This window comes from Neomonachus schauinslandi, chromosome 6, assembly GCF_002201575.2.
Source record: "Neomonachus schauinslandi chromosome 6, ASM220157v2, whole genome shotgun sequence".
Taxonomy (NCBI): domain Eukaryota; kingdom Metazoa; phylum Chordata; class Mammalia; order Carnivora; family Phocidae; genus Neomonachus; species Neomonachus schauinslandi.
The window spans coordinates 85887540-85904581 of record NC_058408.1 but is presented as its reverse complement, the minus strand read 5'-3'; the positions used below and the strand labels follow the sequence as shown (position 1 = coordinate 85904581).

Here is a 17042-nt window from a genome sequence, read left to right as displayed (position 1 = left end):
ACACCACACTTCCACACACTCCTGTGTCCGGAACTCAGCCCCAGAGGGGCTGGGAATTGGTCTGGCTGTGTGTCCAGGAGGAAGAGAAGGACGTAGATCTTGGAGCTGCTTTAGATGCTCACCTCGATCTCCTGCTGGGAGCCTTGACCAGGAATTCTTTTTTTTTTAAGATTTTATTTATTTGACAGAGAGATAGCGAGAGCAGGAACACAAGCAGGGGGAGTGGGAGAGGGAGAAGCAGGCTTCCCGCTGAGCCTGGGATCATGACCTGAGCCGAAGGTAGACGCCCAACGACTGAGCCACCCAGGCGCCCCCTTGACCAGGAATTCTTTGCAGCTCCCTGGAACTACTACATGGAGTTGCCCTCTGAGAGCCGCTCAGCCACATAAGTGCGTGTGGAAAGGGCAGCCCCCGGGTCCTCAGGCCTCTCCTGGTGGGCAGCTCGGGGCCGCAGGACGTCGGGTGCTCGGCCTTGCCCTACCTTAAGGCCAGCAGCAGCCCTGGCGGCGCAGTAACGGGCAGACGTGACCCTGCCACGGGTTTGCGGAGACCTTCCCGCTCAAGTTCATGTTCCAGGGCTCAAGACGGTGACGGACTGCAGATGTTGAGCGAGTGGTAGATTCTTAAGCCAGGTTTTCGGGGGGGTTCTTCTCTGAAGGCACCGTTGATTTTCTCAGTGCCTGGCATCCTCATACGCGAGAGGCCCCCTCCTCCTCAGCCGCCAGACAGCCCAGACAGAAGCTCCCCGCTGTGGGACAAAGCCAGCCTTTCCCTGCCCGTGTCCTCCTCCTGCCGCAGGGTCAGCAGCTCCGAAGGAGACACACTGTCCCTGCCCTGTGCGGACGTCCCGGCCCCGCCCGCCTCCCTTGACTGGCCGCTGGGCGCTGCGTTGGATGGCCGCAGAGACTGGTCCAGTGCTCCCCACCTGCGGCTTCCGGAGGGCCTCCGCACTCTGCTCAGCCCCGTTCTCACTTTCACACGGAGTCTCAGATCATCCGCGATTCCCACCTTGTCTCAGCTCTCACTGATGTGGAACTGAAATGTATTCTTAATCTTTGAGGTGGGTTTTGATTGTTAAGGAACCCAGCTTGGTGCAGTAACCACCACCTGAATTACTCTCCCACCTTGAACAACTGAACTAGGCCAGGGTCGGAAACGGCGCACGTGGACCCTGGACAACAGCAGTGTTGGATCCCAGAGAGAGGGGAGACAGTGGCCAGGTGTGGACAGTGGCCAGGCCCCAGCACAGGAGGACCCAGAGCCTGGCGACTCAGGTTTGAGAGAGTTTGGAGTTGGGGGTGCCAGGGAGGCCAGAACTTGGGGGGCAGTGTGTAGAGGAGGGCAGCTCTCGTTGTGTAGTTGGGTGCTGATTAGCCACTGGTGTGGGCAGGAGGCCATGAAAGTGAGGAAAGGTCCCCAGAAAGGAGCGGGTAGAACAATCCTCCGACCTCAAGGGGCCCAGGAATAGTGTGTGTTCCCGCCGGCCAGAATGGAAGGGCGCTGACCGGGCCACCAGTAGGGTCCTCGGAAGGGTGTGGCCTCAGGCGTGGCACCAAATTAGCCTAAACCAAAGGCTGGTCTCAACCCACTTAACAAAGCTTAAAAGCAAGCCTCAGAGGATAACTTTTCGGTAGACTCAACAGAAGTGTGGAGTAACTTGCCTGCAGGGAGGTGGGCTACAGGACCCCCGCTCCCTTGAAGTGATGGAGTCACTGACATTCAAAACACATGGTGTTTTAGAGTCTCTCATACGCACCCTGAACATCTGCTCATTCTGCAGCTTTAAAAATCACATGGTGGGGGCGCCTGGGTGGCTCAGTTGTTAAATGTCTGCCTTCGGCTCAGGTCATGATATCAGGGTCCTGGGATTGAGCCCTGCCTCGGACTCCCTGCTCAGCACAGGGTCTGTTTGTCTCTCTCCCTCCGCCCCTACCCCTACTGGTGCTCTCTCTGTGTCTCTCTCAAATAAATAAAGAAATCAAATCTTAAACAAAATCACATGGCGAACCTGTGTCCACACAAAAACCTGCACATGGATGTTTATAGCAGCTTTTATTCATAATTGCCAAAAAACGTTGGGAAGCAACCAAGTTGTCCTTCAGTATGGGGATGGATAAACCAAAAATGTTGGCCCGTCCAGACAATGGAATATCGTTGGGTGCTAAAAAGAAATGAGCTGTCAAGCCATGAAAAGATACAGAGCAATCTTAAATGCATATTGCTAAGAGAAAGAAGCTGATCTGAAAAGACTGCATACTGTAGGATTCTAGCTATACAAACTTCTGGAAAAGATTGTCTCTCTATGGAGACAGTAAAAGGATCAGTGGTGTCAGGAGTTGTGGGAGATGAATAGGTAGAGCACAGAGGATTTTTAGGACATCAAAAATCTCACCTACTAGCATATGAGAACTCTGTACTTTCTGTTCAATTTTGCTATGAGCCCAAAACGGCTCTAAAAAAATAAATCCTATTAGAAAAAAAAATCACATGGGATGATACTCAAATCCAAAATCTGTCCAAAGCCTAAAGCCTTCAGTACATGTTTCAGCGATCCGAACTTTTCAGATTTTAGACAGGTAATGTGGTTTCCATCCTGGGTACCATGGGGCCACATGGAACAGCGCCTGCTAATCAAACACAGGTATCTTTCTGCGGCAAACTGAGGACTCTTCACACTTCCATAAACTTCCGTAACGTAAGGATCTTAAGCAGCCTCATGTCTGTTCAGGTTGGGGTTTGCTGCCAAATGAATAACAAACAAATACTGTTTCGTTTCCTAAACTCAGTAAAGATTTGGGCTCTGATGAGCTTCCTGGGTGGGCGGGGAAGCACCCCGGGCCACCGTCCCTGCAGGCCCCACAAGTGCCCAGGCTGGACGGGGGTCAGAGCTGCTGAATCATTCCCTTGTCTACGGGAGGAGCACTTTGCAACCCCAGGAAGACTTAGAATTTAGTGAAGAATGGTTGACGAGAAACAGACCCCCGGAATTGACATATTTGTGTTAAGCAATCTGGGACATGTTGGTATTTTGTATCCTGGTAACATCCTGACCCACTTCCCATTTAAAAACGAGCTGGAGGACAAAGAACAGCAGGGGGTCGGTTGGCAACATGGTGCTCCTAACAACCGCCCAAGCCCCAGCAGCCCCCCAGCAGCCCCCCACAGCCTCCCAGCAGCCCCCCACAGCTCCCCACAGCCCCCCAGCAGTCTGCTCAGTGGGAGGCATGCTGCTAGCTGCTTTTTAAAAATAGGGCAAAGAACACCAATGTTGTCTTCCTCTCGTTGCGGCGTGACCGTGCTGTCCCGTGTCGCTGTGAGCAACTTCAAGAGCGCGGTTCACGAGTCAGGATGACGTCAGCGGTGGTGCCTCAGGCTCCCTGCCGCCCCCATGCGGGGAGGGACGTGCTGGGGGTCGGGGGGAAGGCCCTGAACCCTTAGCGTGCACACATACATAGACCGCTTCTCATGTGCGGTTGTTTTAGGGACGACAGGAGAAGTTGTCACGGTTAGAGTTCTGGTTGAAGATGCATCATCCGCCCGAGAGCAGGAATCCAAGAGCTGGTGCTGCCGGCCCTTCTAGAAGCCTATGCTGGTAGGAGGATTCGGGGCTGGCCCTAACCCCAGCCCTAAAGTCCAGTGTGCAGCCTCGGGCCCCCTGGGCGGATGCGGACGCTGACTCCGGGCCCAAGCTCAGCCTGAGGCTCTGCGTCTCTGACTCGCTCCTCGGGCCACGCTCAGCCATGAGACTCCCAAGCGCGCCTGCTTCTGGAATGTCCGGTTCTCCCCAGAGCCCTGGCATCTAGTAGCCGTTCCAGAAAGGCCAAACCAGAGAGGCGTTGGGCGGCAGCTTCTGCTCCACACCGGCCTCGGAGGGAAGAGGGGAAGAGGGGACGAGGGACCCAGGGAGCGCAGAGTGTGGCGGAAGATAGACGCAAATGAAGCCGGGCCGGGCCAGCGGGCCGGGGCTGCTGGGGGAACAGAGTCTCTAACAGCTGCGGCAAGGGGGGCCCTGATCAGCACCCACAGTTCATTAACACGCGGCGGGCTCGGGACTTAGGACGTCTGGATTGCTGCCTCTTCAAAGTGACCATGCAAAACACAGGTGCTGTGTCGTATTTATCCCCCCGGGGTCCACATCGCTCAGGCTGACGTTGTGGGAGGTCTGCGGGCCTGGGGGTTTGTGGGGAATGTGCACCCCTTGCCCAGGCTCCTTCACGTTCTGGAAGGAGGCAGCCGGCCACAGGCATTGGAACTTCCAAGCATCCATCCGTATCTGTGTGACGTGTCTGGGGCCTCCCTGTGCGGCCGGAAAGCAGAGGCCGATTTGAGGAAAGGGGAGCGGGGGGAGGTGGCGAGGAACTGAAACGATCCCCAGCAGAAAGCTTCACCTGCAGCTTTAAAGACAGGGATGGGTGCTGCCTGCACCCCGAAACGCTCACAAACTTGAAGCCCTTCCCAGAAGCTTCCCCTGGGACGTTTCACCTTCTCCGCTCCCCAGGTGCCAGCCCTGTCCCTGTATGGTCGGTGGTCCTCTGTAATGGATGGGGGGAGCACCTGGAAGACGATCCCAAAGGGGAGGCTCTTGAAGGGCCTGGAACGTGGGCCTTGAAGGTCCCCCCACGGTGCCGTTAGGAGACAGGCTTGAGTGTGTGCGCCAGGCTGTTGCATGTTTCCTTTGCTGCTGTAACACATTTCCGCAAACGCAGTGGCTTACAACAACCCAAACTGATTCTCTCACGGTTCCGAGGCCAGACGGCAAAGACGGATCTCACTGACCCAAATCAAGGCGCTGGCCAGGCGGTGCTCCCTCTGGAGGCCCTAGGGCAGGATCCTTGTCCTGCTGCAGGTTTATGGAACGGGACTTCCAGACAGGGGAGAGGTCATGACGTTTTTATGGACTGATGGCCCCTGATATGTTGGTGGTTATTTCTCATTTATCCATTCAAGGATTTCCCACAGTGGCACAGAAGGGCAGGGAGGCCCAGAGAGGGGAAGTCACCCACTCTGGGTCACAGTAAGTGTTGGACGTGGGCTTCCAGCTCAGCCGGTCCATCTCTGGAACACATGCTCCTAGGCACCCACCATGCCCCCTCTCATGTGTGGCCCAGCTGTCCCCTGGACCTCGGAACAGGGAGGTGTATGCCGGACCAGCTGGGTGCTTGGTTACGTGAGGGGGACACTGAGGTTCGGAGGGCATCGCGGGCCTGCCTCTCGTCCGCACAGCACGCTCGGTCCCCTCTGGACTGTGGGCAGCACAGTCGTCGTTAAGCGGAACACGGACGCTTCTGCTCACACCACTGACACCGCATACGGGAAAGACCTGGCTCAACCTGGAAACCGTCATCCCCACTCCCACCCCCGGACGCTTGCCCGGCTGCCGCACGCCCCTGGGCCCTCGTCGGTGGGCACCGTAGTCCGTAGCCTGCCTAGTGATTTCAGCGTCTGCGGAGGGAGCCAGAGAAGGTGCTTTCTGTATGTCAGGGAACATCTTCACTGTCATCAGCAACAGTGATCTAACCCTGTGTCCCCGGAAAGGAAGAAGTGACCGTCGGCCCCCTTCCTTCCCGGCTGCATGTAGGGGCATGGGGCCTCCCCCACGCACCCACCTGCCGCTTAAGGATGGAAGCGTCCAGAAGCAAACTTCTCCAAATGATGGCTAAGTACCAGCCCACACCTTCCCTGGAAATTCCACCCAAAATACAGCTCAAAGCCCTAGAAAGGACTTGGTGTGTATGGTCTGTCAGCTAAATGGCAGGTTTTTGTTTTGCTGCTAAGTGAAAGAATTTTTCTTTTCAAGATTTTATTTATTTGTTTGTTTTATTTATTTATGGACAGTGCACACAAGAGAGAACAGGAGTGGGGGGAGGGGCTGAGCAGGGAACCTGACTCGGGGCTCGATCCCAGGACCCTGGGATCATGACCTGAGCCAAAGGCAGATGCTCAACCAACTGAGCCACCCAGGCGCCCCAAGAATTTTTCTTTTTTGTTTATTGTTGCAAGACATTTATTAATAACACAAGGGATAATCAGCCATGGTATTACATTCTAACATAAATTCAGATGCTTGTGTTTTTCAAAGATCACAGGATCCTGGGAAAGAAGACCGGGAAACCAACAAAGGCTAAGGCATCGTGGGGACGGCAGCTCGTCCGCTCACATTCCCTAGCCAAACGTGCACCCAGGGCAGTGAAAACTGTGTAACTGTAAAACCCAATTTCTGTTCTCTGATAAAAAGGAAACACTTTTTGGTTTCACGGACCAGTTGGTCTGTTCAGACTTTTTCCTGAACAGTTGTCCTGTGCTAAACTCCGGTTTTTGGCACCCCCCCCAACATGGCCCAAGATAAACCTAAGAACCCGGGAGGCCTTCTGCCCACAGGTTCTGCTGCTCGTTAGAAGGGAGGACAACGGCTTCTTTCCAGCTCCAAGCTGACTCACTGGAAGGCAGAGTGGAAGACGGGTGACAAATCGGCACTGCTGTGGGCTCCTGCCTGCTCACGGTGACAAGTGCGTCTCGGTGGCGGGCCAGGCCTCACACCGCGCTCAGTGGGTTGGCCACACGGCCCAGGAAGTGGAGGGCCGTGGAGTCTTGCTCGTAAATGGCAAACAGGAACGGGCGGTTCAGGGTCACCTCCAAGGCCTCGGGCCCATCCGGCTGCGGGGCAGACTCTGTGGGTTGCTCTCCCTCGTCTGCTTTTAGTTCCAAAAGGATGCTATTTAGCACCTGCAAAGCAGCAAGCATTGGGGCGGCTCCCGAAGGCCCTCGGGGCCCAGGGAGATGGTGCAGGACAGCGGTTTCTCCAGCCTGCCCGCACCATGCATGCCCCTCAGTGTAGACGACTCCCTCTTGGCCCAACTCACATGATAGCTCCTCCCAAAGAGTCCCTCCAACCCACCGGTCTCCATTTCCCACCTTGCCGTCCAGGGAAGCACCCTGGGCCCCTCGGCTGTGCTCCACCAGTGCTTGGTTCATCCCACTAATTTAGCAAGAGGGCTCACGCCCCCCAGCAGTGATCTCCGAGGTCAGAACTGTGAAGGGCCCCCCTCTGCCCAGTACCCAGCACAGTGCCCAGTGCATCCAGGCCCCCCGGCTGCAGGGATGCCTCATTCCACGTGGCAGAGGGACCATCTGCCTACTGCGGAGTGTTCCCTGAAGCAGGCAGCTCTCTGGCACCGGACACTTGCTCTGCGCTCAGGGCCTGAGTCCTGGCCCTGCTGTGGGATCTGGGAAGGACCCCGAGGCTAGGCCAGGCTGGGCAGAGCTAAGGACACATGGTGAGGAAGGGTTTGCAGCTCTCCACCTGTCCCCGGAAAGCTCCAGAAAGTTCTGGTCACTTCTTTCCCACCCCGGGTGCACACTCACCTAGCCATGCTCTCCTCCCCTCCTCCCCTGCCTGCCTCCCAGAAGCTCCCTCCGTGTCCCTCCGGTCTACACCTCCCACCCTGTGAACACACGGGATCTACTCGGGCCCAGACAGACACCGCCAGCACAGTACCTTTCCGAGTCTGAGACTGTCATCACTGATTTTGCCCAGGTTCGCCTCGGCACCCAGCAGGGTGGGCAGCTTGGCCTGAGCAAGCAGGTCCTGCAGGTCATAGGAGGCTCGCAGTGTCAGCTGGGGCATGGTCAGGCGGATGGCTCTGCGGGGAGGACGCACACTTAGGAAGGGCCCGGGTGGCTCCCCCTCTGAGGCCCTGGGGCCCCCTCACCCAGCTAGGCTGTCTCGGGAAAAGTTCGTCAGCAACGAAATACAACAAAAAACTTTCATGTCCTTGGAAGTACTATGAGAAGGATGTACCTTTAAAGCAGCGCTTTCTGGGGGTTTGACAATGAATTGTTGCCTGTTCTTCATTCTGCTCTGGTTTTCCGTTGGCTGCATTGAAGCTGTATTACCTGGATAATTGTAAACTACTCTTCTCTGAAATAATGCATCGTGTCTTACTAGCCACCTTTCAATGGTGTTCTTGACATAGAAACCCCCGTGGAGGGGAGAGCGATGGGAGGAATGTCCTGTCGCTCTCCGTGCCGGCCAGGTTGCTTACACCAACTCAGTTGACCTTCCTGTAGGACCTCTGCCTTCCTTTGGCTTCCTGAGAGCCCGTGGATGTTTCCAGTGACATGCCAAACCTTCACGAGAGTTACAGTACACCCACGTCCATAGCAGCATTATTCACAATAGCCAAAAGGTGGAAGTGACCCAAGTGTCCATTGATGGATGACTGGATAAACAGAACATGTCTGTCCACACAATGGAATATTAGCCTTAAGAGGAAGGAAATCCCGACCCATGCTGCCACATGGATGAACCCTGAGGACATCACGCTAAGCGAAGTAAGCCCGTCACAGTTCAGTCATCTGAGGTCCTAGAACAGACGGGTTCACAGAGCCTGGAGGTGGAACGGCCGCGGCCAGGGGCTGGGGGAGGGGGAACGGGGAGTTCGTGTTTCCATTTGGGAAGATGAAAACGATCTGGAGACGGATGGTGGCGAGGGACGCACACAGCGTGGGTATGCTCCATGCCACTGAACTGTGCGCTTACAGATGGTTCGCGTGGTAAACTTGATGTTAGGTGTTTACCGTCAGCGCAACAAAAACTGATTTAAAAAGGAGCGTTGCCCTCAGGAGGCCAGTGGGCCCCTGAGTGCCGGTCTCGGAGCAGGTTTCCGGACCCCACTGCTCTGGGCCGCGGATGCGGGTCAGGTGTAGCGCCCCAGTGGAGGGGAATGGCTTTCTTCCCGCCAGAGTTGGAGAGCCCCTCCCCCAGGCGTCTCAAGGGGGTGCAAACCCTTCCCGAAAGCCACTCCCCAACAAGCTCTTGGAATGCAGCTGATTGTGGGTGGGGGAGGACGGGGGTGGGGGGGTGGCATCAAAAAGTCCCCCACCCCCATGGCAGATTGAAATGCAGTCCTCCAAAACCAGTGGGTAAGCCCAAGCCCAAGGCAAGCACGCTCCCCACTCCTTTGCCTCTCCTGGGCCCAGAAAGAGACCATACCTGCAGAGCTAGGTCAGCGGATGGTTGGAGGGATGATGCATGAACTCACCGGCCTTCTGCTCAGGAACAGCAGGGCCACCCGGCCCCTCCCCGTCCTGTGCCTGGGGCTCAGCCAACACCGGCCCATCTGCCCACCCCACGTCCCCTCCCGCCCTGGGCAGAAGGATGGGCCCAGCCCCCCCACATCCCAGGGGGAGCAGCCCCAGAGGTGCCAGGTGGTGTCCCGCGAGCCGTACCGGGGAGACAGGTTCTTCACCCACGTCAGGAAGTTGTGCTGGAAGGTGAGCGCCTCCACCTTCTGCAGGCCCGAGGCGTCGTGGGGCTGGACCAGCAGCAGGCAGGCATTCTTGCTGAGGGCCACACGGGTCATGGAGAGGTTGTTCTGGGCGTCGCTCCAGTGCTGGAAGGTGCCCATGCCTGAGAGCATGGGGACCGACACCGAGGTGGCGTTGTCCACCCAGAAGTCCTGCAGCCCCGCCAGCAGGGAGAATCCCTTCAGCTTTCCTGGAGACCCAGAGAGGAGAGCAGGAGGGACGGGTCAGCCGAGGCAGGGGCAGGCGGGTGGGCTGTGGGCTGGGGACACCACAGACAGAGCTGAAGCCCGGCCTGTGCCCCGGCCTCCTCTCGGCACACCCCAGGCCACTGGGCCAGCGCTCTGCCAGCCCGACCCACGACCCCAAGGGCCGGCCAAGTCTTCCTCCTGCAGCATCCAACCGTTTGAGTTCACGACGGCGACACCAGCTACTGAAGACATCTTCCACACCACCTGTCACTGTAAGGCCCACAGAGGAAACCAGGGCCTTAGGGAACTTAGGCCACTACGAACTGACCGGGTAAACTCACCCCAGATCTGTCCTGGCCCAAAGCCTGCGGTCCGCCACACTCACTGGCTTCTTTTTAAATAACTTAATTTTTTTTTTTTTTAGAGAAGTCAGGCTCATAGTGAACTTTAGAGGAAGGCATAGGGTTTTCCCGTTTACCCACCGCCCCCCACACGCACAGCCCCCCGCACGTCGACACCCCCACCGGAATGGGACATCTGTTAACACTGATGACCCTATGCGGACACATCATTGTCCCCCAGAGTCCAGGGTTGACATTAGGGCCCACTCTCGGGGCCGTATGATCCATGGGGCTGGACAGATGTGCGGTGATGTGTGTCCACCATCACAGTGTCACCCAGAGCAGCCTCATGGCCCTACGCAGCCTCGGGGCGTGCCCACTTCTCAATCTGTGAGCAGGGCCAGCTGCAAGGGCAGTCTCCCCTTCTCGTGTCGGGACGCAGGGCTGAGCACGCATGTCCTGCAATGCGGCCTCCACGTCTCAGGCCTCCGTGCTGCCCGGGACAGACATATGACCTGGTGTGACCGGCGGCTCCCTGCAAGCTTGCCCTGGGCCCTGCGGGGAGGGGGAGCCCTGTCTGGTGCCCTCCCTCCTGGGGCTGCGCAGGGGCTGGCTCTGCTGTCACGGGAGGAGGGGCGGACGCCTCCTTGAGGCCCTGTCCCTGGGGGCCTCTCCCTGACTGTAGCCCCGGCACAGCCCCCACCCCACCCCGCACTGTGCTCTTCTCAGTCACCTTGAGAGCTCAGTCACCCATGTTGGGGCTATTTCTGGGAGGATGAGGTGAAGGGCAGTCTGTCACAGAGCAGCCCCCGGGTGCCGGCTGGCTGGGGGTCTGAGTAGAGGCCCGTTAAAGAGCCGGGGCTCCCTTTTCCTGGAGCAGAAGTCTCCAAGGTGGCGGGGGGGGGGGTTGGAGGGACAGGTGCCGGGGAGGGGGCTGGACGGGCTGCCTTCCCCAGGCCTGGGTCTGAGGAGAAGGGACTGGTGGACCCAGCGTCCTCTTGCTCTTTGACACTCAGAGACTGTGGGGAGACAGGAGTAAGAAGCCTCAGGGTCCTTCCTGCCCGGCTCCCCGGGGGGCCCTCAGCGCTGGCCCACCAGGCCTGGCCGGGGACTTGTTCATTTAGGGGAAGAAAGGTCTGCATCTCTTCCCACCAGAACAGAAAGACATGAGAATCTGAAAGAGGTGTCTGTCCTGTCCTATCTGCTCAGCTGAAAAGCACAGCACACTATCCTCACCCAGAGCTTAAGTAAATCTCTCAAGGTTAAGTCAACTGGTGTTGTGGAATCTGCCAGAGCCAGCGCCAGCTCGGGATGACCGCACGGCCTGGGCAAAGGGCGCCCTGCTGCTCAGGGGCTCCCAGTGCCCGAGTCTCTGCCAGCCAGGAACATCCAGCTGTGCACTGAGGTCGTGGTAATAGAACATCACTACCAAAGGGGAACTTAGAGCTCCCCAGACAGCCTGCGGCTTCATAAGCGGGCATGCGGTGGAGGGCAGGGAGGGGCGGTGCATCTCTCTTTGATGGAAACTGAGGCACAGAAAGATCAGGGAGCAAGATCAGAGGGTGAGGCATGGTGGGGCTGGCCGAGCGTCCAGGCCCCTGTGACTCTCTAGCTTTCCTTTTTGGGGGGCAGGACTTTCTCAGTGAGCTCTCCTCCTGGGGCTCCTCTTAGGAACGGCGGGCTGAGCCCACGAGTCCCCTCTGTCCTCCACAGGGGGCGGCCACCCTCCGCTGGAGGGCGCCTGTGCTGGACTCTGTTCTTGGGTCTCGCATCTTCCTCCTGCACCCAAAACAGGCAGGAGGTCCTTCACCGTGGCAGTTCACAGACTTCCAGGATATTTTCAGAGTAGGAAAGTAGTCATTGTCTATTAAACCTCCCTGTCTCTGGTTTCATCTCTGGGCTGCGGGCTCACTTGGTTCGCAAACGCACCCTCCCCGGCCCACCCATCGGTTTGCAGAGCCTCTACCTTAGTATGTGTTCCCAGGACAGCGTGCCTGTTGCCTCACCTTCCGGGGACCCGCCCTGCCTCCAAGGCACACAGTCCCGGCCGCCTGGATGCCCTCTGACCAGAACACTTTGCCTGCTCCGCCACCCACCGCCCTTCCAAAATCTGGCCCGACCCATCTTTCGGGCTCTGCCTTCCACGGGCCACATCCACTCTGAGCTCTGGCCAGACAGATCCACCCTTGCTCTGGTTTCTGGCCCTCAACTCACCAGGCTTGCTCACACGTTTGTTCTTCCGCAGCCCCGCTCCCCTCGCCTGCCACCAGGCCTCTGTCCTCTCCCCAGTGACCCTCTCTCCTCTCAGTGCTTGGCACCACCAGAGTGCCTTCCCAGGGCGATTTTGCCTAGAGCTCTGTAGCTGGGGGCATTCGCCTGTGGGATCTATCTCCCCTCTTGAACTTGAATAGGCAACCTGGGGTCGGGACCTCTGCATACCTCCTCCCCGGCCCCTCTGGGATGCCCAGCTCAGGGGCATGCACGTAATAAATGGTCAGCGATTAGTTGTTGAATGAGTGAACTATCTTTGCAGGGATTTGGGGGTGGGTAGGGGTAATGACCCTCCCAACATGAAAGTGGTGTAAGCAAACAAACTGGTTATTTCTGCTGGGACATTGAGCTTCTCCAGAGAAAAGAACCCTCCCTCCTGAGCGTGGAGCTGGGCTACAGGGCCGGGAGGTGTGGGTTTGGATCCCAAGACCCCGACTTGTGGCTGTGCCATCGTGAGGAAGTCACTGTGCTTTTTTCTAGAGGCAGGAGCACCAATTTACCACATCACAAGGGCATCAATGATCAGAGTACAAGGATGTCCTATAGGAGCTGCACATAGTAGAGCAGGAGGGGGGTAGGCGGATACTCATCCAAGGAGCCCATTGGGCAGCTACTTCCGGCTCCTTGAGAGCGGCTCCCAGGTACTTCCTCATGTTCGCTACCCTGCATGTGTCCAAGGCCCGGCCCTGCTGAGCTGAGTGCTGGACATTAAGTCCACAGGCACAGAGAACTGTCACCCTCTGGCACCAGCCCAGCGGCACCCCCGGAGTTTGCCTTACCTTGGAAGTGGACGTAGGTGTTGAAAAGTAGGGTGCTGTCTGGGCTGACTCCTGACAGGGGTCTGTCCATTTTCCACCCTGTCACTGCCTGCGTGAACCTGTTGATCTTCTCTGCAGCAAGATCCGGGTCCGTGGACAAGTCCAGAGAGCGCGGGAGGGTGACCGGGGCAAAGAGAGCCAGGCCCTGCACAAAGGGCTGCTTCAGGCGCAGGCCCGGGGCTGTGAACAGGCCCAGCACCGTGGAGAGGAGCAGTGTGGACTGGCCGTCAGCGCCCCCCTGGGCGACCAGAAGGCCCTGGATGGTCTGCAGGGCGGAGAGGACCTTGTGGCCATCGAGCCGGGAGGTGCAGCCCTGGTCCTCCCCGGGGACGCCCAGGAACACCTGCAGTCTGCTGGCCGTGGGGTCCAGCGCGCCCAAGTAGAGAGAAGCCAGCGTGCCAAAGAGAGTCGTTGGGGACAGGACGGTCCCGCCGGCCGTGCTCCAGGACTCGCTCAGCACCCTGTACATGTGGAAGCCCAAGAAGTTGAGCATCATCCCCACTTTCGCTGCCCGCATCCTGTCTTCCTCCTCCTGCTTCTCAGTGGCCAGCACCAGATGCTCTCTAAGGGCCTGCTCGTCCACAGGGGACGTCTTGGCCTGAATCGGGACCGGCGTGAAGGTTGGGTCTTTGGGCATCTCCGTGTTGGATTTCTCCAGGTGCTCACAGCTGCTCTTGCTGTAGACGAGGAGGTGGAAGGGGTGTATGTACACCCGGTCCCCGGCGGCCAGGCAGGTCCAGGCCAGGACACAGAGGACGGTGGCCCCCAGGCTCACCCCGGCAGGAGCCATCTCTGACAGGGGCGCTCACTTCCCTGAAACATCAGGTCACGAAGGGCGACAGATTACCAAGTGAGTAAGTGCCCTCCAGCCAGACTTTCAGCTGTCCCAATATTCCCCGTGGTCATTTAATCCAGGAGAAATCTATCCGAGTCTACACATTTCGAAGAGAAGCAATGGAGTCAAAGCTCTGAGGAAAATATCTCTGTGATCCACACACAGCACACTGTTGCGGGCTGAGCTGGGCCTTTTGGGGGCTTATTTTGGGGTTGGTTTTGTTTTGTCTGATTTTTATAATGGGGGAATGTCTTGATATGAAGACATTGGTAGATTTTAAACAGAAATACGAAATTGTCCATTACGTCAGGTAAAAATGTACACAAATGTTTTCACAAAATATTGTAAGCGCCTCTCTTCAAGAATATGTGAATGGCTGATATTATTTTTTACCTTGTGCTAATCAGTGATATATGCTTTAGTCAATAATTATGCTCAGGTCATGATCTCAGGGTCCTGGGATCGAGCCTTGGGTCTGGCTCCCTGCTCGGCGGGGAGCCCGTTTCTCCCTCTCCGCACACCTCCCACCCTGCTCGTGCTTGCTCTCTCTCTCTCAAATAAATAAATAAAACCTTTTTTTTTTTAAAGAGTAATATGGAAACATTTGATCTTATTTTAAAGGAACTTTAATTTTAAAACTTAAAAAAAAATTTCCCTTGTTGCCTTAAAGTTTTTAACTTCATATGCCCTAAATCCCACTACTTCAAAATGTACTATATTGGGAGACAGAGTCTTTAAAGAGGTAATTTAGGTTAAACGAGGTCATTGGGATGGGCTCTCGTCCAGTCTGACTGGTGTCCCTTTTAAAAGAGGAGATTAGGACACAGACACACACAGACGGAAGACCCTGGGAAGACAGAAGATGGCCATCTACAAGCCAAGGAGAGAGACCTCAGAAGAAGTCAAACCTGCTAACACCTTGATCTCGGACTTGCAGCCTATGTGTGACATGGAGGTTATCCCAGTACTTGTCACCTCCCGAATCATGAGAGGACAGATTTCTGTCGTTGGAGTAACCCAGTCTGTGGGACTTTGATAAGGCAGCCTGAGCAAACTTATGCAATCACATACCCCTGGCTGTGAGTTTTGCCCTAGAAAACCAGCCGTGGACCAGACCACCAGTCTCCAGGAGGCCTCCTGGCCCCAGGGTAGGTGGGAAACCAGTTTGGAATACAAGACTAACACACACACAGGTTTTTCCTATGTTATAAATTGGCCTGGCAAGAAAGATGGAACGTGTAGTATCAACCAGGAAATATACATCTCATTTCCCAGACAAGGTGCCTAATTTAAGAATAGAGATATTATAACTGGGTAGTATGTGAGAGTTCCCAGAAGCCCCTGCCCATAGATTACCCAATCTAGTCCTTGCGCTGTTCAGGCAAGGAAGGAAGTGTTTCACCTCTTTGCAGATACAGGAGGCGGCGGGGGGTTCTGAGGCCTGAAGAAAAGTTCCCGAGCTCACACAGCAAGCATGTAACAGATGCAATTCAGACCTGCGTTTACTCTCACCGGTCAGTCCCAGCCCCGGTTCCCATTGGTCTCACCTGGGAAGCCCTAGAGACTGTGGAAGTCTGTCTCACCCCCAGAGATGTCAGTTAAAATGGCCCTGAGACGTGGCCTGGGAACGGATTTTTCAGCCTCCCCATGGCCTTACCAGACAGCTAGCTTTGAGCACCAGAGGCTCAGCCTAAAGCCCTCGTGTTTCCACCTGTCCCAATGCCCCAAACCAGCCAGCAACTATGTCTTACATGGTGGAGCCCCCATGGAGCTCAACACCAGCCCCACCAACACCTCTCACCAATAGCCGATGGCGTTGGTCTGTGCTGGGGCTGGGTATCGATTTTTTTTTAAAGCTTCCCAGGTGAGTCCGATGCGCAGCCATGGAGTAGAACAATCCTCTGCCCTTGACATGGGTCTCTAGAGTTGGCAGGAGGATCTCCAGCACCCTTCTCTAGAGCCCTGTGATTCTGCTCCAGACATGAGGCACACAGAGTAGCCTGCGGTCCTGGAAGACAAGGTTCTTGGGCTGGCTCTGCTAACTTATTCCACTGTCTAACTCTTTGCAATTGAGGGGGATCCATGTTCATTGTATGGGTTCATTTGGTTCCAATCATCTCCATGATATCTCCCTCATTTCTGGTGAAGACGTGGACCAACTTAGTTCTTCGTGCTCCCATCCTAATCCTCAGGCATCCCTGGAACTGAGGTATGTCTCCACTAACTCAAGGTCACCTTGACACCACTGTCTTTCCAGCACACGTACGCATACCCAGTTATCCCCTTCTGTTGACACCTTGCACTCCTGTCCCGGCTCTGGTAACCTGCACCTGCTTTCAACTTAAAAGCGTTGTGTGTTTAGTTCTGCTCTGGTCATCAAATACCAAAGGAACTTTGACTTCTGACCTCGGCCACCGCTTCGCCCTCCTCCCCGTGCATTTGACTCAAGCACTGTTCTCATGAGAAGCCACACGACATACAAAAATGGAACAGAAAGTTCTCCTTCCTGTCCAGACAGGCCTCTGTTGCCTGCTCATGCCAAAGCACACTGAGTTATCAGGGGAAACTTGCAGAAGCCGAGGGCTGGAGAAATCTTACAGTACCAGCACCCAGGCCCGGGCTGGGGCCATGCAGGGGAGGACAGCCCCCTCCCTGCTTTGCCAGTCCCGCGTGGCGTGGGCACCATCTGGGGTGAAGCAATTCCACGGTCACTGTCGGGGCAGAGACTGCTGTTGTTCTCAGCTGGGATCAGTGGCCGCTGGGCTGGCTGGTCCTAAGTCAGCACACAGCCAGGGCCCGAGAATAAATGGGGGCTCCAGGCACCTGTGGATCTGCCCTCCTCCACCAGCCCTGCTCAGTCTCTCTCTCCACCTCCCTGCTTCTCGGTGTCCCTACTCCTTGTGGTTCCATAGCTTCCCGAAATGGTAGACCGGCAGCCAACACTGTTCTAATGCCTGTATGGCCAGGCAGTGTTTCCATGCTTTCCATGGACCGACTCGTCTCATCCTGCTAAGGCTTCCATGACACCCCATTTCACACTGCAACTGTCCCCACCACGCCTGCCACCCTGAACTCACTCACCCCGCTTTACTTCCTTTCACGACGGCACTGACCACCTTATGAAATAATTAATTCTAATGTATTTATTTACGTTTAGTGTTCATTGCCGGTCTCTTCCCCCGTGAAGGCAAACCTTGTGAAAGTGGGGTCCTTGCTCTGTTTTGTTCGCTGATATATATATATATATATATATATATATATATATATATATATATATATATAT

At 56.1% G+C, this 17042-nt stretch overlaps 1 protein-coding gene across 1 annotated transcript in view; it reads right to left on the bottom strand.

The window, feature by feature from the left end:
• Positions 1-5986: 5986 nt before the first annotated feature.
• AGT (angiotensinogen) overlaps positions 5987-17042 on the bottom strand; it is a 12146-nt gene continuing 1090 nt past the window's right edge. Inside the window, exons 2-5 of the mRNA XM_021696156.1 lie at positions 12886-13737; positions 9229-9496; positions 7496-7640; positions 5987-6723 (exon numbers count right to left, since the gene is read on the bottom strand). Of these exons, the coding sequence (XP_021551831.1) occupies positions 6532-6723; positions 7496-7640; positions 9229-9496; positions 12886-13714 (1434 nt within the window). The 5' untranslated portion in view covers positions 13715-13737 and the 3' untranslated portion in view covers positions 5987-6531. The remainder of the gene's footprint in view (positions 6724-7495; positions 7641-9228; positions 9497-12885; positions 13738-17042) is intronic.